The sequence below is a fragment of the Mus caroli genome, chromosome 8, assembly GCF_900094665.2.
Source record: "Mus caroli chromosome 8, CAROLI_EIJ_v1.1, whole genome shotgun sequence".
NCBI lineage: Eukaryota > Metazoa > Chordata > Mammalia > Rodentia > Muridae > Mus > Mus caroli.
Genome location: NC_034577.1, coordinates 48,987,011 through 49,011,645, shown reverse-complemented (window position 1 = coordinate 49,011,645; position 24,635 = coordinate 48,987,011). Strand labels below are relative to the sequence as shown.

The 24,635-nt window shown below is 36.8% G+C and overlaps 1 protein-coding gene across 3 annotated transcripts in view; it reads right to left on the bottom strand.

The window, feature by feature from the left end:
• The window catches only part of Glra3 (glycine receptor alpha 3), a 179,514-nt gene that overhangs the window by 111,864 nt on the left and 43,015 nt on the right, over positions 1-24,635 (bottom strand). For 2 of the 3 annotated variants that reach the window (XM_021169808.2, XM_029480241.1), the window contains exons 2-3: positions 13,306-13,433; positions 239-306 (exon numbers count right to left, since the gene is read on the bottom strand). In XM_021169808.2, coding sequence (XP_021025467.1) covers positions 239-306; positions 13,306-13,433 — 196 coding nt within the window. The remainder of the gene's footprint in view (positions 1-238; positions 307-13,305; positions 13,434-24,635) is intronic. The other variant, XM_029480242.1, reaches the window with a different exon arrangement.

The following is a 24,635-nucleotide window of genomic DNA, read 5'->3' as shown; positions in this document are numbered from 1 at the left end:
AATTTTAGTTAGGAGTTTAATAGTATAGGGTTGAGTTATGAAGGTCCAATCTTATTTTTAATGTTTTTTTTTAAATTTTTCAATTAGGTAGATATTTCTAGATAGATATCATTATCTACAGTTGATAGCAATTTATTCATTACACTAATTTCATTCTATCAAATTATGCTATAAATTCTCACTAATGTAATTGCAAATTAATCCAGTTTGAAACTTGATGTGGAGTGGATGGTCTTACCATAGTGGTCTCTGCAATGGAGCCAAAGCTGTTTATGAAAATGTTGCATGTGACATTAACTGGAGGACCTGAAAAAAAAAGAAGTATATCATAAAGGCTGATAGATGCTCATGTAAAATATTTTCAAGTAATCCTGTGCTGTTCATTGAGATATTCTTTATTTTGTTTGTAGATGTGCAATGCCATCTGGAAGTCTGCATGCAAAATCTCAAGGTTGGTTATGTCTTTTGAACAGTGACAATGCCTAGCAGGCAATCATTTATTCTGATGAGGATAGAAAATGCATGTAATTGAATGTATGTAAAAGTATGTTTTTATATCTTACAAAGACCAAATAGAACTAATTCTGCTTGATCTCAGTCAGGGTCTGTAAAGCAAGAAGGAATGTACATGATAGAGTTCAGTTCCTTTAATCTGGAATTTGGAACGGTTTTGTGACTGTCTAATAAATATAGTCTATGAGCTACTCCAGAGACATCCTACTGTTCTTTTCATGGGGCTGATATTTTCCTGTCTCTGCATGTCCCCTAAAATTTCTAATGTTAAATACTAGAAATATCAAATAACTATGGTGTCATGTAGCCAGACAACATACGTTGATACTCCTACAGCCCCATGTACACATTTACCTCCCATCCAAACTTTTCATTTTTATTTACTTTTATTATTATTTAGTTTTAGTTTTATTCCTTGTTGATCAGTAAGTTATAGTGATTTCCAGTCAATGCAATCTGTTCTGTGAGCTTTCAGGTCAGAATGGTTGGACAGCAGTTTCCTAAATTCCCTGATCCTGTAATTATCTACTTAGTCAAGGAGTTTTTATGTTTTTGGAAGATATGACTAGCTCCCTTAACTTTCTTTTCTTCTTAGTACAGGACACACACTCAGCCAGAACTGTCTGTGTTTCAGCTCTGTTGGGTATGCTCATAACCCTCCACTCCTATATAATCTCCACAATTCTCAGAACACAAGAGAGCTTTTCAAAGCTCAGATCTATTTACTATATTGTACAAACTAACTTGAAGTTTGGAACAATAGATGGCAAAATCAGTTTCTGATTGTTTTCAACAAATGTCCAGGAAATTAGGACTCGGCCCAAATGTGTTCTTAGGCAAGTAAATTATTGAGTCACTTTTGTTTTGTAGCTTCCAAACAGGCCAAACAGGGGCAGTTATCTCTGGGTGCACTATCTAAAGAGCTCCAGTGTAGTCTTTTATCTTGGACACTGCTGGAATGATGCTGCGTTTCAGGTTATTATAAAGCTGGACGTTAAACAGCATTTGAATGCCTTTTGACGTTAAAGAATTCTGTCAGCTTTTCTTCAATAAATACCTCCCAGACTGTTACAAGCTTGTGGTTTATTTTAGGATTCTGAAAGATAAGTTTGACAATCCTGCCAGTGTTCTATTGAAAGGGGAGGATCCCCTCTCAACCATTCCTTAACTGCCTTCCACTCACATGATTTTTCATTTATCATAACTTTAGAGAATTTTATTTTTATTGGGTCTATTTATTCACTTCACTAAATATATAAGGCCTGGTTATAGCATCCAGGACTGTGCAATATTCTACCATTTGTAACATTAAGATATCAAGTATAGGGAGTCTAGTGGAAGACTTGGGAGAATGATTGAAGGACCCAGAGGGGATAGAAAATCCATATTAAGACCAACAGAGTCAACCACCTGGACCCTTAGGAGTTTCCTGAGACTGAATTACCAACAAAAGAGCATACACTGGCTGACTTAGGCACCCACACATATGTAGCATGTGTGTAGCTTAGTCTTCATGTAGATCCCCCAACAAGTAGAGTAGGAGTTGTTTCTGACTCTGTTTTGTGAATATGGATTCTGTTCCCCTAACTGGGCTGCCTGTCTGGCCTCCATGGGAGAGGATGCTCCTAGTCCTGTAGTAAATTGATGTGCTAGAGTGGGTTGGTACCCAGGGGAGACCTCCCCCTGACTCAGAGGAAAAGGCGAAGGAGTAGGAGGAGGGGCCCATGAAGAAGGTGAGATGGGAGGAGTGGAGCTGTGATCAGGATCAAAATGTAAAGTGCATAAATAAATAAGTTAAAGGACAAAGATCTAGGTGTGCGTGTGTGTGCCTGTAACCACATCTGTAACCATGCCTAGTCATCCTAGCCTAAACAGCAAACTTTCAGTCCAGTGAAAGACCTTGTCTCAAGGCAATAAGATAGCACCCTCTTCTGTTGTCAATGTTTGGGCACATGTAATGCACACCAGCACACTCACATGCATACCACATGCACACACACACAGTCACACACCAACATAACAACAAAGGGAGAGAGATTCTTTATCCTAAGTTACCTAAATAGGATTCTTAAGTATGTAGCTATACATTCTGATGTTTATACAGAAAATAAGGTTTGAATCTTTTCTTTATATATCTGTCCATCCCCCAAACACAAATGTATTTTTAAATATTCTATTACCTATACAGAGTTAAAATTTCATTTTATGACTTGTTTACTTTTTAACACTATTATAGCAATTAAATATTCTCCAGGTGTATTATTAATTTATCTGCAAGTAATAAATGAATGTGGCATTATCTTCACCAGTTGACCAGAGGATAGAATATAAGGGTTCATGAATGGCATAAGGAAATAAACCTGTACTTACAGAAGAGCAATGTTCAAAGGAAAAGCAACCCCATAGGAAGATTGACAACATCAACCAACTAGACCTCCCAGAGCTCACAAGGTCTAAACCACCAACCAAGGAGTACACATGGAGCGACCCATGGCTCCAGCCTCATATGTAGTAGAGGATGGCCTTGTCTCGCATCAATGGCAGGAGAGGCCCTTGGTCCTGTGAAGGCTTGATGCCCCAGTGTTGGGGGATGCCAGGTCAGGGATGCAGGAGAGGGTGGGAGGGTCGGGGAGCATCCTCATAGAAGAGGTGGGGTGGGATAGGGGTTTCCAGGGGGGAAACCGGGAACAGAAATAACAAGTGAAATGTAAATAAATAAAATATCCAATAAAAGAACAGAGAGAAAACACTTTTATCCATAGTATGGAAAACAAACTAAGCCATATAATACTTATAATCTCAAATCATTTCTTAGAGAACCATTTTCTGAGATTGATGATTGTATTATGTATTCCATATAGCTTTCCTCAAGTTCACCATTAATTGACTGCAAGGTCTGAATTACCTAAATTACCTATGCAAGTGTTCAACTCAGAGATACCCTAGTAGTTTGATTTTCCTTGGACCCTCAATCTAGAACATTTTTCTCTGGAGCAGAATAACCAACCTGTTTAGATTCTGCAAACCCCAACAGTGCACTGGAAAGTGTTCCCATGAGCTTCTTTTGTGAGATGCTCTTTCATGGTGCCTATTTCTTTTCTCTAAGGTCATTTCTTCACTTTAATTGTAGATGTCTTTTGTTAGTTTTTTAGAAATGATACATGAGGCTATAAATCTTTTAAGCTTCCTTACCTACAGATGTATTTTTTACATTACTTTCATACTTACTATGCAGCTTAGGTTCTCTTAGAAAAAGTTAGCTAAAAATAATATTTTGAATCTAAGTTTTGATATAATTCCTCTATTTTTCAGCATGAGTGTAGAAAATTACAAAATAGTAATTTGTGATCTTTGTAAATGACCTATTTTCCTTTCTAAAGTTGCGTCAGCTAGCAATGGTAATACCATATTTATATTTATGGATGAATTAAAGTCATTCTTGAATATTTACATTGCTATAAAATGTTAGAAAGTGAAGATGACATAAATAAGAAATTCTAACTATGTACAGATATTAAGATTTTTTAAAAAAATATTATATTTGGGATATGGGTGGATAGATAAGAAAAAGATTTAATCTTTATTTTCTGTGTGAGTATAAAAAAAAAAAACATATGCCCATACCATTAAAAAACTTACTTATAAAAGCCAAATTGATTAAAATGTTGATTTTTGGAGCCCAGTCAGATAGGATACATCTATAAAACTCTCCTACCTAAGGCTAAGGAATCATGCAGATGAGGAGATAAAAAGATTGTAAAAGCCAGAGGAGTTTGTTGTGCAACTCTGTTTCCTAGTAATATGATAAGCTAAACCCATAAGGTCTCACCAACATGATACCAAACATGATCTGAATAAGGGCACACCAATGAAACCCCCAAAATGGATAGACCTCAATGCTACACAAAGGACTATAAGTGATTGTGTAAAGCTGGGACTGGGAGAAGTAGTCATACCCAAGTTAGAACACAATAAATTGTTGCCCAGTGCTAAACATCAGCCATGAAAACATACATATAACTAATATTATATGATTAAACAAGTTATATCTAGAATATATGTATACTTACATGCATACATAAATGTAATAACAACTAATGGATGAAGATAATATAAAGTTGAAGAATTGCAGGAAGAGATATGTGGAAATATCTTAATTACATTTTAATATTAAAAATGAAAGTAAAAAGAGAAAAAAATCAGAATTATAAAAATTATCTTATTTAGGTAACTTGAGGTGAATGAATACTCTAAGATTTTGGTGGTAAGAAATAACAGAATTTGTTCTACCATTTCTTTCCATTCATGAAAAGTTAAGTGTGAAGCCACATTTAAGTGGTAGAGGTATGCTTGTTTTTTTTTCCCCCCTCAGTCCATGTAAGTCTAAAGTAGTAGATTCTGAAAATACACCCAGGGTGAAACGCTTCATATTCTTAGGCTATTAGCTCATGATTCTACTTAACAGTCAAACACTACTCTTTTCTCTTGCCAATTACAACTCTACAAGTCCCAAGAGTCTTTACTTTCAGATTAATTAAATTAGACTTTCTCAATTTTCCTTTAAAGAAAGGAAAACCATTAATTCACTAGTATTGTTTGTGTTCACTTTAAAATAAGTGCAGATGGAAATGCCTGCATGTTGGGGAAGACTGCCCAGGAAGCTCTAACAGAACTAACAACTAACAGCCTCAGACACGTGTTAAAACTGAGATAAATAAAACACAGAGCGATGACTTGCCTGTCTTGACTTTATCAGAAAGAGCCGTTGTTGTAAGACTTTGATTTGCACTGTGCATTGTGTAAAAGCTAGAGTATTCTCTAATTGTTTCCCTTTTAAATTAATTAATTAATTTAATTAATGAGTTAATTATAACAAAAATGTTGCTACCTCCCAGTCCATCTTCAAAGAGTTCTTTTCCATCTCCCCTCCGCTTCACCTCTGAGAGGGTTCCCCCTTAATATTACCCCATCCTAGGGCATCAAGTCTCTACAGAATGAGGTGTATCCTTCCCACTGAGGTCAGACCAGTCAGTTCTCTCTTATGTAAGTGCCAGGGACCTCAGATCAGCCCCTGTATGTTCTTTTGTTTGGTGGCTCAGTCTCTGGAAGCTCTCAGGGATCCAGGTAGTTGCTACTGTTGGTCTTCCTATGGACTTGCTATCCACTTCAGTTCCTTCAATCCTTCCTCTTACTTTCCCATAGGGGCCCCCTAATTGTTTCTAATACCATTTTTTACATATGATTTAAATCCACAAAAGAATGAATATTAGCAGAGAAAAAAATTTAGTAATATCTTTTCTAATGAATTTTCTTGAGAAAAAATGCTTCAGGGTCGATATTTATTCCACCAAGCTTCAAAAAGGGTTTTGTTACATACCATATTAGGAAGAGAAACCACAGAAATGTATTTTTTTCCATAAGATATGATAATTCCATTCCATGTTGAGCACATGTTTGAATATAAGGGACAAAGAATTTCACAAGGAAACTAACAAGGTTCTACAGAATAATAAAGATAAAAGGAAATGTAGCCAGTTATAGTTCTACCAATGGCATCCCCTGCCACTGTAATATGTCTCCAACAGGAGGCAAAAAGCTCTTTGTAGAAGTAAACAGTTGATCTTGTTTTAAGTTTTAAATTGAACTCTGGGGGTGGGGTGGCACTGTCTCAGAGAAGGAATGGGAAGAGAAACTGTGAGTGGGGGGAAGGAAGGGGCAGTACCTCGAATATAAATAAACGAAATATGTTTTTAAAAATTTAATCTGAAAATAAAGTAACTCCCAGAGGTTGCAGATCTTAACTTTCTACTCTGGTTTGATATTCAGCTGGGAATTTTACTGGTTTGTGCAATCTTCCTGCAGAAGAAAAAAAAATCAAACCCTAATTGAATTTTTCAAAAGTACAGCATATACTCATTCAAAAGACATGCTCATATGTAAATAAGATTGATCTGTATGACATTTTGAAATATTACAATAAGCATCAATTTGGTGATAGAGGTCAATGTTTTAGATCATGGAGTCTCACATGATATCAAAGTTTGTACTTCATGATAATTTTGAGATCTTTACAGGCTCTTGATCATGTGACTGTAAGTGTGTCCTGATTAAAGTTTTTCATTTTGACACAAGCGGTACCTTTAGAGGTACCTTGGAAGAGGAAACATCAATTGAGAAAGTGCATCTATCAGACCTGCCATGGTAAGCCTGTGGGACAATTTCTTGAATAATGACTGATATTGAGGGCCAATTTTAGATGTTGTCACCTCTGGCTACCCTGTGTTATATAAAATCAACGAACTGAGCAAGCCAGTAAGCATCATTCCTGCACAGTTTCTGCTCCTGTTCCTGTATCCATATTCCTACCTTTGCTTCACTTTATTTTGGAATGTGGCTTGTATGCCAATGAGTTCTTTCCTTTACAATTTGTTTTAGTTCTTGGTGTTTTAGTACAGCAACCATCAATAACTACAACAAGGAGGTATCCTTTCCCTGTTGTGAATTCCCTAATTTTACTGATGGATAAAAGTTTTGGAGGATTGGATGTAGAAGAATTTTTTTTCAATAATATGAATGTCATACAGAATGGACCTGACTGTGGACAGTGTGCATGGAGACAGATTCAAAGAATAAGATGCATACAGAACCATCATGTTTTAAAGAAACTGTGTTCTACCCAGAAGGCTGGTCCAGCTAAGATAAGCCAGCAATTTTGGAACATCCCTTTTTATCTAAAGCATTGCTATATCTATTGAAAACTTTTATGGAGTATGAAGCACTGAGAAGATTGTAAATCTACTTGCTATCACAGACAGCACCTGCTTAGCAGTCCTTGGCCAATCTGTTACTCTCTGTGCCAATGCAAAAGCTGTTATATCTATCCAATACACCCTATGTTTAGCAACAGAGCAAATAACTGCTACAGCATCCATATGGCAAACTGTGCTTCTAAATTGTTCATTACAGTCGACATCCTTGGCCTGAAAAGCAAATGACAGTAGTTGCAGATGTTTTCAGCGGCAATTTTTCTTTTAAATGTCCTTTAAAGACATAGAACATGGCTTTTAAGTTTAGAGATGAAATGAAAGCAGAATATCAAAGTGTAGTGCAGAGACTTGGTGATGATGTTATTTTTAATCACACTGGAGAAAGTGCTCATTAGGCCAATGTAGAACAAACAATTAAACAGCTCAAATGTTCATAAGAATGACTCTAAGGAATTTTTAACAGACTTGTGTACCAAAGGTTTCCCTTCTTAAAGACAGAGTGTAATTGAAGATTAAAAAAAAAATCCAACTTAGAGATGTGTTTTTATTTTAGTTAAAAGCACATATATGTCACTTAGTGTATGTCTTGTTATTTAATGAGCAAAATTTTCTTACGGACTATATATAAAGATTTATAATTTCTGACTTATGAAATAAAAGTAGAACCCCATTTATTTTATTGCCTCACAGAAATGCAGTTCTACCTTTTTCCAGATAGGCATTGTAAGACGGGTAGGTTTCTCTGGGACCTGTTTCTCTAAGGACAGCTGGGAGTTTTGATAAAGCACTGCAGAAAAGAGGGAGTTCTCTAAACAATGTCTGCAAGACACAGCATGTTAGATAGAGATGAAGTGAGGAATGTGTTATTGTAATGAAAGAAGTAGTGAAGCACTTAAGACCTGGAAAAGGATCGGGTATATGTCATCATGGATCCCTAGCATGTAGAGATGGAATTTGAATGGATTTTTTTTTAGGATGATAAAAGTAAAGAGGATTTCAGAGTGCAATCAGAGTGGGGAAACAAAGAAAACACTGCAGCACCAAAAATTACATTATATTTTATCAAATAAATAATTACTTGGCAGGTAATGGGAGTCACATTCCTGCTGTCAGATGAGATGCTAATAGTGTTAATTGATTTGCAATATATGAAGAAAGGTAGTAATAGGGAGAAATATTGGAAGTAGAAATCTCAATGGTACTATGGAAATAAATAATGTTATTTCTATCTTTTAAACAAGGGAACTTTAGAGCCAGAGTGATAGAACAACAAATATAAAATAAATATTGGTGAATAGTTAAGATTTCATCTTTAAATGTCATGAGAGACAACATAAGGAATCAAGATTAGTAACAGTGAGAAGAAGTAAATTCCAAGAGTGACTGCTACAATATTTTCATTAAATACAGTGTTCTTAGAGTGATTAAACTTTTATTTGTAATTCAGTTATTCTATGAAATTGCTTTGAGTTTCAGATGATCCAAATTTTTAATTCAATAAAAAAGACTTGCAGGTTTTCATTCTGTCTAGAGAAGATGATATTGCCCAATAAAAAAGAGAATTAATTAATGTAGCAAACAAAATGGAAGGAAGTTCATAAGGAGTTTAATGGCATAAAATGTTAAAGGCCGTTAAAGATGGATGACAGATGACATAAAGCAATTTATTATGTGAATGCACGTGAAAATGGGGAGTAAAAAGACCCACAGAAACTTCCTTCTTTTTCATTTCCTGTGAAAGGAACATGGGCTGTTATTAGTTGACTTAAGGGAACTTTGGACACTATGTTGACATGGATTCCTCAAAACTAAAGCCCTTTTCCTGGTGTTGACAAGCTTGGTGTATTAGAAACTTTCATTTTCACTGTGGAAGAGTACAGAAATGATGTAAGTAAGGAAAGGAGGATTTATCTGGCTCACAACTTTTAGGGATACAGGACAAGGAAGGCATTTTGGCTGGGACCACCCTGGTCCAGGTGGCAGAAACTTTAAAAGTACGGCTTCCTCACTTTGCCATAGAGAAACAGAGAGCTGAGGTCAAGCTTGTTCAATATAAGCAAACCTTCCTCCAGCTAGATATTATGATTTGAAAGTTAACCTCACATCCATCCATCTGAAGAATGTGTGCTCAAACACCGGTGACTACCTGGAACACTTCACATCCAAAACACACTTGACAAAACTCAACTCTCACCATTCAACACCAAGCAAAGATCCAACATGGAAAGTATTTTCTTTCCAATTGTCTTTTAAAGAGACAGAATAGAAAAGCACGAAACATATCCCTCAAACAAGCAAATAAACTCCCCACAAACCAAACACATGAAAACAATGAAAGGGAATGAAAAGGAAAGAGAAAAAGCAGCTGCATGATGCTCATGCAGACCAACTCAATTGATCTTAATTGCATTTTACTTCTTATAAATAATTTGGTGGATAGATACCTAAGCAATATTAATAAACACATTTTTTCCTATGTAATTTTAAAAATTGGGACTAGAATTTTTGGGGCACTGAAACTATTCTGCATGATGTAGACATGGTACAACTATAACATGCTGTTTTGTGTTTCATAGCCTGTGAAAGTTGTTCAACAGCAAAAAACAGCTCTAGGGCAAAATAAGGGCTCTAGGCCATCGACTATGATAAATTAACTATGTTAATAGAAGAGACCAATAATGGACAGGCAGGATGGAATTATGTGCTTCTTAGAATCTATATTTTCTAATTCATAAACTGCTCTAATAACTGCCTATTAATTTTACTCCAAAGGTTTTCAGACAAATTGGAGCTAAATAACTATGTCCATTTAATTCTCATCCTGAAACTTAAAGAAAAAAGAATTTACTTTACGTCTTCCTCCTGATATGTACAAACATACAAAATAAAACCTAAACTTCAGCCACAGGTACTGTACACTTGTGACCCCAGCAATTAGGAGGCTGAAGCAGGTGGGGGTTATTACCTGGAGTTTGAGACTAGTCTGGGTTATATAGTATTGGTCAGTTCTTGCCCAGCTTTAACTGCATAGTAATAGACCCGTTAATGGAAACCTAAGCATTAGTTAAGATATACATATATGTGTATGCATGTATATGCATATATATGAATACATACGTATCATATTTATACATATATGTGTATATATGCATATGTGTATATGTATGTATCATATATACATACACACATATGTGTGTATGCATATGTATAGACACACACATATCAACTATATTTATATCCAAATGAAAAATAAGAAAAGTAACTACAAACTAATTATTAAATTATTTTTATAATTTATCATATTTTAATCAATAAGATGCTGCACATATCTAATTTTAAAAAGATGTTTGGAATTTGAGATACTTTGATGAACCTCAAAAAATAAAATCTCTCTCCTCTTTGATGATGCTAGAAGAAGCAAATCTCATCTTCAACATGAGTATAGAAATAAACAAATAAGTCAACATAGCCATGTCTGTAACTGGCTTAAAACTGCCTAGTGCTATTGGCATGTAGCTTATTTACAGAAGAATCTACCATGTATGCTCTTCACATAAAAGGCAGTTATCACATTTTTAAATAATTTGATATTTCTTTATAAATCACTGAAATAATAAACCAGAACTAAACTGTCTAAAGGCCTGGCAAAAGCAGCAGATATACTATTGTGTGGTTAATAATTCATCTGCATTTTTATTAAAATATGTCTTTGGACTGTTTGTAAGTTTTCAAGGAAAACACAGACATCTAAAAGTAGAATAGATTTTGTTTCTGTGATTTTCAGTGAAAATAAAGTAATCCTTCTGAAATACAGAATATGGAGTCACTAATTCCTGAGTAGAGTTCTGCTTTGCTGACATAACTGTGTTTGTTTCACTGTAAATTCAATACCAGTTCTCAGTGTTGCAAGATTGATCTTAAGAGTCAGAATTTCTTGTGTTCATTTCTACATGTTATCTCAATAAGCCGTATGATATTCTCACAGCTACACTTCCACATTTCCCTCCACTAGGTTAAAAAAAATTATAGTTGAAAGCTTTAAAAAAAAACACAGGAGATAAATCTACTTTATTTTATTTTATTTTTTATTTATATTTTATTTTTTTCAAATGCTATCCCCAAAGCCTCCTATACCCTTCCCCCACCCTGCTCACTCACTCCTGCTTCCTGGCCCTGGCTTTCCCCTGTACTGGGGCTTATGATCTTCACAATATCAAGGGCCTCTCCTCCCATTGATGACCGACTAGGCCATCCTCTGCTATATATGCAACTAGAGACACAGCTCTGGGGGTTACTGGTTTACAAAGATAAATCTACTTTTAAAGGGGCCCCTTCTCTGAGAAGGGAAGACAGTAATGCTGGGAGAGATTTGTAAGGGTGGAACTGGGAAGAGGATGAGTGCTATTGGGATGAAAAGTGAATAAATATATAAATTTTAAAAGATGGAACATATTTCATGTTGAAGCAATTCACTTGATAAATTCATACTCAGAAATTCACAATAAAATGTATTCCCATCTCTGTCTCTTGTTGCACAATATTGTTTTAAATTTGTATTTAACTTTGTTTGTAATCTGATAATTTTAATGTCTGTTTGACACTTAAATTTAATTTTTTATGTGAATGAGAATTTGCCTGAACCTATGTCTGAACACCAGATGAATGTAGTGCCCTCCAAGAAAAGAAACCATTGTCTCCTCTGTCATTGGCTTAATGGACATCTGTGAGTTTCTGTAGGTGCTGATAATTGAACACTGGTTCTCTGGAAGAGCAGCCAGTGCTTTTAACTGCTAAAACATCTACCCAGTCGTTATTTTTTTTTTACTCCCCGAATTAAAGTAGATTAGATTCCTATTATGAAAATGCTTTCCTTACTATGTAAATAATATTCAAAATGACATTGATTGGAGCATTCAGGAAGCTTTCTAATCTTTCATTTTATAGTATAGTTATATAGAGATCATTTAGAGATAAATTTATTTATCACCATATGAAATAGAGGAAGCAATGCTGTTAAACTAATCTTTACTTTCTTTTAAAGAAACTTATGAAAAATACTTCATAGGTAGAAAAACATTTTAATTTTTTTTATTCATTTTAACATATTCAGCTACATTTCCAGTAATTGAATAATTAATTTCCCACAGTACAAAGCCCTACTAGGGGAATTTAAAATGATAGAACAGAGCTAAGCACTGTGGCTCAAGCATGTAATTCTATCCCTACAGAAGGAGAGGCAGGGAAATAGGAAGTTAAAGACTAGCCTCTCTATTTAGACATGGGACTTTATCTGAGAAAGCAAAAATGCAAATAAACAAACAAAAGGAAGGGGCTAGAGGTATGCTACAGTGGGACAGCAACTGTGGACCGACAGGCAAAGTCCTGGCCTTGAGAACCATAGTTGGGGATGGAGCACTCAATCTTTGATTACCGGAGCTTAAGCTTTTTTCCAGTGAGAACCGATGGGGATGGGTATTAAATAGATAGATAGACAGTCAGACAGAAAGACACAGACAGACACATGAATGCACTCTCTCAATTTCTCTGTCTCTCTTTGTCTCTCTCTGTGTCTCTGTGTCTGTCTCTTGTACACACACACACACATACACACACACACACACACACACACCAATCGCTTAATTTAGAACCCAGACATGGTGGTGAAAACCTGTAATCCTATGTTACTGAAACTAAGGCAAGAGAGTTGTCTAAATTTTTGGCTGGCTTTGGCTAAATGCCTAGAATACTTGATTAGTCAAGGGTACATAACAAGGCCTTGTCTCAGAAGACCATAACCAATTGAACAACAAATAACTATTAAGGAAAAAATGGTTCTCTTTGTTCACAGAGGGCACATTACATTAGCTTCAAACATGAAAATGGACTTTCCCTTTGCAGGCACAACTTTTATGAATACAGCATTTTTAACACTGGAAACAAGTCTTGCGGTGTCAGGTAGAATCAGTGTAAAACTTATCTTCTTTCAGAGCACTGTTCCCGAGGAAGTAAGAAGCAGAAGAGCTACCTTTGAAGTTGGGTCTGATTCTTGCATCATACCCCGATGTCCTCCCCATTAGTTTGTCCAGAAAATCAGAAGGTGACATTGGAGCACTTCGAGATCGTGCACTGTTTGTTTCCTTTGTGGCCACCAAACTGCAAATGAAGACAAAATGAGACACTTTACAAAGAGAGGCCAAACACTGCTTCCTGCAAAAGTGAAAATGCAAAGCAAGAATGCCTTTGGCAATGACACAAAAAGAAACATAAATACCCCAGAGTAGACATTATGAAGCATATATTTATGGATTGATGATCAATGCTTATTTATAAAAGTTTTACATCTATTCTTTCACTTGGGCAGTATGTGGTCTTACACAAGGGAACAAAATTTATTTTCAAATTTTTAAGATTTCATAATGTGTTACTTAGAATTGATGTCAGATTGTCATTTTTGCTGAAACTACCCTGAGTGCTTGAGGCATAAATGTATATGGATATAGCTGTAATGGGTAATTTTTATTGCTTTTATTTAGACAAAAGCCTCCATTATGTTTTGAGCAATTTCCTCAGCAGTAAGAAAATGTCTATGGAATATATAAATAATGATATTTGTTCTTCAGTTAGAATGTTTCCTCTATTTATTTACAATTTAGTTAAACTAACTTATTTGTATTTACAGACTCTTCCTTCCCTGGGTGACAATGAACTTAGAATTTTCCTACTTTAGCATCCTGTGTACTTGGATAATACACATGGGTACCATGTCTTACTCAGAGTCTTTCCTTTTCACATAACTGAACTTCTTGGGAAACTCACAGTATAATTGAAATGTTGCCTTCTCATTTATCAAAGTTGGGTTGGGTAGATGAGTGTAAATAATTCTTTATTCTTCAAAACCTTGAGAAAGTAAAGCTGGTCTGTTAAATATACATAATGTTTGGACATCATATATTCAAGTTGTTGCTGTTTCTCAGGATTTAACATTCCTTTATTCTCTCACCTCTGCCAACCTATTTGGAATATTGCCAAAGTTTGAACAATTTTCATCATTAGCTGATCATGCCATAGTAGAGTATTAAACATCTTATATTTCTCTTGCCAGCACTAATAAGTAGTGAAGAAGAACCTTAGAGCCCAACTGCCATGTATGTACCATACAGATGCAGGTAGAGATTCACTGTTGAACTCTAAGATGCATTTGCTGTGACATGGAGTTGGTGTCTACAGAAACACTGTATCACTACAAACAGCTCCTATAACTGCCTGTCTAGTGGTCCTTCCTTGTTCTATGCTCTTAAATCCCTGTCTTACCCAGTGACTTTCATTCTGCTCTTCTTATTTCTGCAATTAGAAGCCTTTCCTTTCCTTTTCTAACCTCTCTAGATTATTTTATGATCCTTATCTCTAGTTATCATTTCTCAACCTCATTACCTGTTTAGGAAAGCAAGTATATTTTTCTATCCTGAAAATAAATCCATAATGATAAAAAGAGGAAAGCAACTTCCTCTTCAGTGATTCTAGGATTTTCTTCATCAGTGTCTTAAGGTTTTACTGCTGTGAACAGACACCATGACCAAGGCAAGTCTTATAAAAACATTGAATTGGGGCTGGCTTACAGGTTCAGAGGTTCAGTCCATTATCATCAAGGTGGGAGCATGGCAGTATCCAGGCAGGCATGGCGCAGGCAGAGCTGAGTTCTACGTCTTCATTCAAAGGCTACTAGTGGAAGAAGACTGACTTCCAGGGAACTATTGTGAGGATCTTATGCCCACACCCACAGTGTCATACCAGATCAGATCTATTCCAACAAGGCCACATCTCCAAATGGGGCCACTCCCTGGTCCAAGAATATACAAACCATTACAACCAGGTTTGACTGTTCTCAACATTTGCTCATATTTGAAGCTTAAGAACACCAAATAGAAATGCAGTGCTGGAAAGCTCATGGCTTCCCACTGCTCTATCACAGCCTTTCCCTTGATGTCTATTTATTTTTGACAAAATCCCTCCATTTAGATATAAGAACATAAACTTCAACATGCTCCTATCTACTAGTTTACCTGGATAAGTCAGTGATACTGTTCTGTCTCTATAATTAAAAAAGACATAAAGATCTATTTTTAATAAAAAGGGGGAGACCAGAAGTAACTTGGACCAATGGGACTCAGGCATGCAGGAACTCCACCTGGCCAGTGGCAGGGGTTCCTTCCTGTCTAGCTAGTGCCCTGAGCAGACCTTGGTAGTGAACTCCACAGCCTGATCCATAACACCCAGAGGAAGATCCACTTCTAGGTGATTTAACATACCCAGGATGAAAGGATCAGAGGTAAGGAGAACAAAACATCTATCTGCCTCAACACCAGGAGTAAAGGGGACCAGATGGACCCAGTCACCCAGGAACTCCACCTGACCAGTGGCACAGGTTCCTTCCAGTCTGAGGCAGTGCCCTGAGCAGACCTTGGGAGCACAACACCCAGAAGAAGCTCCAATCCCAGGAGCTCTAATATGCCCAGAACGACAGCTTCTTAGGATCACAGTATCACAGGATTTCAGAGACAGCTGGATTATGAGGAGTTCTGACACAACCAGGATTACAGGAAAGGCAGGCTTCAGTCAGATATAGCGAGAACAGGTAGCACTAAAGATATTCAGATGGTGGGAGGTAAGTGTAAGAACATAAGCAACAGAAACCAAGGTTACTTGGCATAGTCAGAACCCATTTCTCCCACCATAACAAGTCCTGAATACACCATCACACCGGAAAAGCAAGACTCAGATCTAAAATCACTTCTCATGATGTGATAGAGGACTTCAAGGACATAAATAACTCCCTTAAAGAAATACAGGAGAATACAGGTGAACAGGTAGAAGCTCTTAAAGAGGAAACACAAAAATCACTTTAGGAATTATAGGAAAAGACAACCAAACAGGTGATGGAATTGAAAAAAAAAATCCAAGATCTAAAAATGGAAATAGAAACAATAAGGAAAGCACAAAAGGAGACAACCCTGGAGATAGAAAACCTGGGAAAGAGATCAGCAGTCATAGATGCGAGCATCACCAACAGAGTACAAGAGATAGAAGAGAGAATCTGAGGGGCAGAATATCCCACAGAAAATATTGACAAAACAGTCAGAGAAAATGCAAAATGCACTAGCCCCAAAACATCCAGGAAATCCAGAAAACAATGAGAAGACCAAACCTAAGGATAGTAGGTATAGAAGAGAGTGAAGATTCCCAACTTAAAGGGCCAGTAAATATCTTCAACAAAATTATAGAAGAAAACTTCCCTAACCTAAAGAAAGAGATGCCCATGAACATAGAAGAAGCCTACTGAACTCCAAATAGACCGGAACAGAAAAGAAATTCTTCCTGCCACATAGTAATCAAAGCACCAAATGCACCAATGAAAAAAAGAATGTAAAAAGCAATAAGGGAAAATGCCCAGTAACATATTCAGGCAGACCTATCAAAATTACACCAGACTTCTCACCAGAGACTATGAAAGCTAGAAGATCGTGGGCAGATGTCATACAAATCCTAAGAGAACACAAATGCCAACCCAGGTTACTATACCCAGCAAACTCTCAATTGCCATAGACATAGAAAAAAAGATATTCCGTGACCAAACCAAATTTGCATATCTTTCGATAAATCCAATCCTACAAAGAATAATAAATGGAAAACACCAACATGAGGAGAGAAACTATATCCTAGAAAAAGCAAGGAAGTCATTAATTTAAACAAACCCGAGAAAATAGCCACAGAAATATAATTCCACTTCTAACCAAAAAACAAAAAAGAAGAAGAAGAAGAAGGAAAAATGACTATTGCTTAACTGGATACATAAACAGGACCCAGCATTTTGCTGTATACTGGAAATGAGGAAATGAGCCTCAATAATCAAAGACAGACACTACCTCAGAGTAAAAGGCTGGAAAACAATTCTCTAAGCAAATGGCCCCAAGAAACAAGCTGGAGTAGCCATTCTAATCTTGGATAAAATCGACTTTCAACCTAAAGTCATCAAAAAGGATAAGGAAGGACAATTCATACTCATCAAAGGAAAAATCTACCAAGAACAACTCTCTCTTCTGAACATCTATGCTCCTAACACAAGGGCTCCCACATTCATAAAAGAAACTTTACTAAATCTCAAATCACACATTGCACAGTACTCAATAATAGTGGGAAACGTCAACACCCCACCTTCAGCAATGGACAGATCCTGGAAACAGAAACTAGACAGAGACTCAGTGAAACTAACAGAAGTTATGAAACAAATTGATTTAACAGATATCTACAGAACATTTTATCCTAAGAAAAAAAAGAATAAACCTTCCTCTCAGCACCTCTTGGTACCTTCTCAAAAACTGACCATATAATCGGTCACAAAATAGGCCTCAACAGATACAAGAAGATTGAAATATTCCCATGCATCCTATCAGATCACAATGGACTAAGGCTGGTCTTCAATAACAACATAAACAATAGAAATTCCATATACATGTGGAAGCTGAACAACACTCTACTCAATGATAACATGGTCAAGGAAGAAATAAGGGAAGAAATTTAAAACTTTTTAGAGTTTAATGAAAATGAAGCCACAACATACCCTAAGTTACGGACACAATGAAAGAAGTCCTAAGAGGAAAACTCATAGCTCTAAGTGCCTCCAGAAAGAAATTGGAGTGAGGTTACACTAGCAGCTTGATAGCACACCTGAATGCCCTAGAACAAAAAGAAGCAAATACACCCAAGAGGAGTAGATGGCAGGAAATAATCAAACTCAGGGCTGAAATCAACCTAATAGAAACAAAAAGAACTACAGAGAAAAAAAAAAAAAAAAACAAATCCAGGAGTTGATTCTTTGATAAAATCAGCAAGATAGATAAATCCTTAGCCAGACTAACCAGAGGGCAAGGAGACAGTATCCAAATTAATAAAATCAGTAACAAAAAGAGAGACATAACAATGAAGTGTATCTTAAAATAATTATTCTGTTTGTTGGATATTAACAGTTGAACATATTAAAATCATGTTCTACAAACATCAATAAAAAGGGGGAAGGAACTTCAAAAATTAATGATTGACCTGAAATCCCTCATATGACACTGTGGTTAGAGGAGATAATGAAGTAAAGGTTCTGTAAATTAGAGGGCGGTATTAGAATGCAGTACAACCACTAAGTTCTGTAGACAACAGCTAGAAGCTACAAGAGCTGAGGAAAGTGTGAGCAGCATTTTGTTTCTGAGCCTTGTGCACTGACTTCACAACTGTCTTTCAGAACAGAGAATGGGATCTTCATGTCCTTTGCAGCCATTCTCTGTAATCTCCAGAGAAAATGGGTTCCAGTACATTGTTTAATTGTTCTACCCTTCTACCCTAGAATTGCTCCTTCTTTTCTTTTAAAATTACTATCTTTGATACTGTTTTCTATTTTTTTTGATACTTCCTTTTAGTTCCTGAGATACAATTTCTTCTTTCTTGGAATACAACTTCTTTTTTAAATGTGTCTTAAATAACTAATTTAAAGGTTTAACTGTTTCCCATGGCTTCACTTTTTCACTAACTTACAGCTGGTAATGAAAACTTGTCATGTAAAATAGGACAATGTGAAAATTTTGGAAATAGTCACTCTCCATCCCCCAGAGTTTGCTACTGTATCTTGGAAGGATGAGTTTTACAAATTTGAGTTATCTATATTAATCACTTTTCATCATAGGGCAATCTTCTTGTTTGAAATGAAAGGGGTGTTTATAAATTCTTAGATTAGTTCTCCACATATCATTAGAGGATAGTTACATGAGCCGGATAGAGTTGTGGAGGCCTTCTTAGGTCTCTTCTGAGCACACACAGGCTGGAGCATATATGCTGGTATCGATACCATAGCCAGGTACTACTGACATGGCAGTTAATTAATTTTCCTACTTTTCTCAAGACTAGGAGTTTGTGTTGGTTGTTTGGTTGCTGTTGATGATGGCATTTTACTTGCATAAAATTAGACATCTGGGAAGAACAAATCTTAGTTGAGAAAATACCTCCATAAGACTGGCCTGTAGGCAAATGTGTGGGTATGTTTTCTTTTTGAATGGGAAAGCCACTGAGAACCAGCCAGTAAACAATATTCCTTCATGGCCGTTGCACTAACTAGTTCCTGCCTTCTTTTTCCTGCCTTGAGGTCCTGGCCTGAATTTCCTGAATGATAGAATGATAGACAGCCATAGCTCAAAATCAATCTTTTTTTCTCTAAGCAGCTTTTGGTCATGGCACTTTATGACAGCCATAGAAAGCTAATTAAATAAGTGTAAACTCAAGGGACCACAAGTGTTGGTGTTCTAAATAGCCTCCCTATTCAACTTAAATATCGTAGGATCTCTCTATCTACAGGGCCTATTGTGTTTGACCTCTTAAAGATAATCATCATTGTATGAGTGACTTCCAGTGTGATTTCATTTTACCCTAATTCATCCATTTTCAGTTAAAGTCATGTTTTGTGGTACTAGGTTTATGATATCAATATGAGTTTTTAAATGACACAATTCAGCCACACCACATGGTATACACACACCCTGTATCATACATGTAACCCCTTAGATGTCTAGAAGCATATGAATTTTTCTCAACCCCTGGTGTGAACATGCAAATCCATTGATTCTCCTTCTAAGAATTAATATGAAGGTATTATTTTTTTCTCACTGTTATACAGTGCCTCAGGTACTAAGCAAGGTATCTATAAATACTTTTATTAAATGTCTCCAGGAGAAAAGCTTTTTGCAGTGGTGAGTTACAAGTTGCATTAAATAGAAGGCTCTATGGCAGTCTATTTTTCCAGGGAAATGTGAAAATAACAACTGCTTTCTGAGAAGGAGGCACTGAAGGTTGAAACTCCATTCTGCACCTTGAGATTGACTGCTCCTGTTTTAGTGTTCCTACAGAGCTTGCGAAGTTGGGCTAAGAATTCAGAAAGCTATAGTGTGACAAGTTTCACTCTTCTTGTTAAGAGTTGTATATTCTCAGTATTTAAGTTACTTCCTAGATTGCTGCAAGCCTCTATCTATCATCTATCATATCTTTCTCTACCACATCCACAAACAATGTATATCTCTACCAGAAAATACGAAGCTAATTATCTATATAAACATAGTAGATGTTGACTTTTGGGTGTTTTATAGTTTAACTGCATATTCTTTTTTTAAAAATATTTTTATTAGGTATTTTCCTCAATTACATTTCCAATGCTATCCCAAAAGTCCCCCATACCCTCTTCCCCCCACTCCCTTACCCACCTACTCCCACTTTTTGGCCCTGGCGTTCCCCTGTACTGGGGCATATAAAGTTTGCATGTCCAATGGGCCTCTCTTTCCAGTGATTGCCAACTAGGCCATCTTTTAATACATATGCAGCTAGAATCAAGAGCTCTGGGGTACTGGTTAGTTCATAATGTTGTTCCACCTATAGGGTTGCAGATCCCTTTAGCTCCTTGGATACTTTCTCTAGCTCCTCCATTGGGGGCCCTGTGATCCATCCAATAGCTGACTGTGAGCATCCACTTATGTGTTTGCTAGGCCCTGGCATAGTCTCACAAGAGACAGCTATTAACTGCATATTCTTTACAATACATTAAATGCTAAATAGCATCATGGAAAACTATATTACTAAGATGTGAAATTAAGATAAAACTTTCTTCTTCATTTTTGACAGAAGCAATTATATTTTTTAGCAGATAAAAATAAAATTTTAGTACTATTCTATTGTAGTCACACAATTTTTATCTTTAAAACTGTCTGTGTGTTTTCCAAACATTTTTGTTGACTAACTTCTCAAATATCTTTTGAAAATACTACATACTATCCTCAGTCTTAAATTACATGAATAAATGCAAAATAAATCTTTTCATCACATAATAAGCAATTGTGTGTTCTTTGTAACAAATTTTCATTTGACATTTGAATCAATCTGAAGACTCACATGCTGAAATTTTTTATTAGTGGCCATAAAGATCTCATCTGTGCTTTGCTGTTATCAGTGAACTGTGACAGGAAGCTCAAGGCAGGTTCATCACCAATAACTTCAGAGAAGTCACCTGAATAAAATGACTGAAGAGAAGGCTGGCTAGTCACTGTAACCATCAGTTACTGGTTTCTTTTGACAATATATAATGGTTTACTGCTGTCATTTTCCATGCCTATAGATAATTTAATTTTTTTTATTTTTGAAAAAAATGCTTTGTAATTCCTGATGCTGGGTACAAGAGCCATATGCCAGTGTCTTTCTTTCAATTTAAATCACTGATGCATCTCTACTGACTGTAGCATTTTGTCATGACATGAGAGTTCAGAAGCATCCCTCTGTGGAGGGTGGGAATGATTGTGTACAAAGTAGAGAAGTATCCAATTATGTGACAACCTTTGTGTAATGAAATTCTGTTTAAAGTATTTTTAAAAAGATCTCATCTGTGTAATTTTTTTTCTTTAATAAACTTTTCAAACTCTAGTATTGGTTAGTACTGGAATACTAATAATCTTTGATATTTTCCTTGTCTGACGTAATATGATCACATTTTTTTTAAAAAAAAGAGACATACATGATAAGAAAACATATTAAATTATAAAGACAATGAAAAGCATTTTATGTAGTTAATGTGGCATATTTCCACCAATGTATATTTTTGTTCTGATTCTGACATTTTTAACTTCTTGAGTTCTTTGTACATGTTGGATATTAGCCCTCTATCAGATATAGAATTGGTAAAGATCTTTTTCTAATCTCTTGGTTGCCTTTTTGTCTTATTGATAGTGTCCTTTGCCTTATAGAACCTTTGCAATACGGGATTTATCCCATATACAGTTACCAAACGCAAACTCTATTGTGGATGCCAAGTACATCCTGAAAGGAGCCTGATATGACTCTCTCCTGATAGCCCCTGCCAGAGCCTCACAAATTCAGAGGCAGATGTTAATAGTCAACCATTGGACTGAGTGCAGAGTCCCTAATAGAGGAGTTAGAGAAGGGACTGAAGGAGTTGAAGGGATTTGTAACCTCACAGGAAGAACAAAAATATCAAAAAACCAGACCCCCCAGAACTCCCAAGAACTAAGCCATCAACAAAGGAATACACATAGCTCCAGCTGCATACGTAGCAGAGGATAGCTTTGTCATGCATCAAAGGAAGGAGAGACCCTTGGTCCTATGAAGACTCAATAGATGTCCCAGTGTAGGGGAATTGAGGGCGGGGAGGTGGAAGTGGGTGGGTGGTGGGAGTGGGTGGGTGCTTCATAGAAGCAGGGGAAGGGAGGATGTGATAGGGTGTTTCTGGGAGGGAGGGAAACTGGGAAAGGGGGGAACATTTGAAATGTAAATAAAGAAAATATCCAGTAAAAAAATAGACATCTTTAAGAGATAGAAGATAGCAATGATAAGTTGTATTCTACCTGATGGTTGTTTTGTTTTATTTTTGTTGTACATCCATGTGGACATGTATGTGGTGTGTGTGTGTGTATTTGTGTGTGTTTATAATCTGAACAGAAGAAAAACAGCTTCTTCTCAACAGATCATCTGTGAGACCAACACAAAGAATATTAGTGCACTACATTTGTATCAGCCCCTAATTCCTGGTTGAATATTTCAAATTGTATTATCAAATACGATCAAACACTGCTTACATTCAATATATCAAATACACCTTTGGGAAGTTTTTTTTTTTTTAAAAAGGAAAGTACAATCATCACTATTTCAGTGACAAAATAAATTTTGACTTCATCCATTAATAATCAATTACTTAAAATAATTTAATAAGTGATAAAAAAATAATTTACCATGTGTAAATAAGATATTTTGGTTATGCTTCTGTTCCATTTTAATAAGCCCGATATTGATATAATTGTGATTTTATGAAATTTGACTTGAGTTACTCCTATAAAACTTACCATGAAATATGATAATTACCTTCAGAATTTTGTGTTTCTACCTATAGAAACACATCATGATATTGGATCACCAGAAATGCTAACATATAAGAATACATTTTTGTTGATCCATCCCCTCCCTTCCGGTCAGCATCAGCACCGGGTCACCTTGGGCACAGTCGGCGGACACCCCCCCCCAAGGTCCCTAGAGGATTCTCCACGTGATCTTAGGACCACCAATGAGTGGAACACAACTTCTGTTCCATTCCAATCATGCAGGACCTGAGACAGCATTAGGGAAACACCTTGGGCCTGGAGTTGGAGGACACCCCCCCCACACACACACACACACACAAGGTCCCTAGAGGACTCTCCACTCTATCTTAGGACCACCAGTTAGTGGAACACATCTTCTGTTCCATTCCAATCATGCAGGACCTGAGAAGCATTAGGGAAACACCTTGGGCCTGGAGTTGGAGGACAACCCCCCCCCCCACACACACACACAGACACACACACACACAAGGTCCCTAGAGGACTCTCAACTCGATCTTAGGACCACCAGTGATGGAACATCTTCTGTTCCATTCCAATTGCGCGGGACCAGCATTAGAGAAGAAGAAAACCTGGCCTGACCAGGGTTACAAGTCCCTTCCACCAGGTCACCTGGGCGAGGAGTCAGAGGACACCCTCAAGGTCCCTAGAGGACAGCTTCTGAGGCAGACCCCATTTCGGGCTCCAGATATCCTGGCACCTTCCCTGCCAGAGGAAAGATGTTCTTTCCGGCCAGGAGGGTTTTGCTGGAGCACCTGGGGAAGCCATCTTGGTTCCCAGATCCCTCCGCAACTAGTCTGCTCAGGTGAGAGTGTGGACTACAGAAACTAACAGCTTCTGGGACAGGCCCTGTTTCAGACCTTTCATCTTCTGCCAGGAGGCAGGTCCTAACACCAGATATCTGAGCACCTTCCCTGCAAGAGGAGAGCTTGCCTGGAGAGAGTGTTCAGACCACTGGAACTCAGGAGAGAGCTAGGCTCCCAGGTCTGCTGAAAGAGACTAAAAGAATCAAGAGAGGAACAAGCTCTAACCACAGACAACTATAACAACTAACTGCAGAGATTACCAGATGGCAAAAGGCAAATGTAAGAATCTTACTAACAGAAACCAAGACCACTCACCATCATCAGAACACAGCACTCCCACCTCACCCAGTCCTGGGCACCTGAACACACTCATAAACCTAGAACTGGATTTAAAAGCATATTTCATGATGATGGTAGAGGACATCAAGAAGGACTTTAAAAACTCACTTAAAGAAACACAGGAGAACACTGCTAAAGAGTTACAAATCCTTAAAGAAAAACAGGAAAACACAACCAAACAGGTAGAAGTCCTTAAAGAAAAACAGGAAAGCACATCCAAACAGGTGATGGAAATGAACAAAACCATA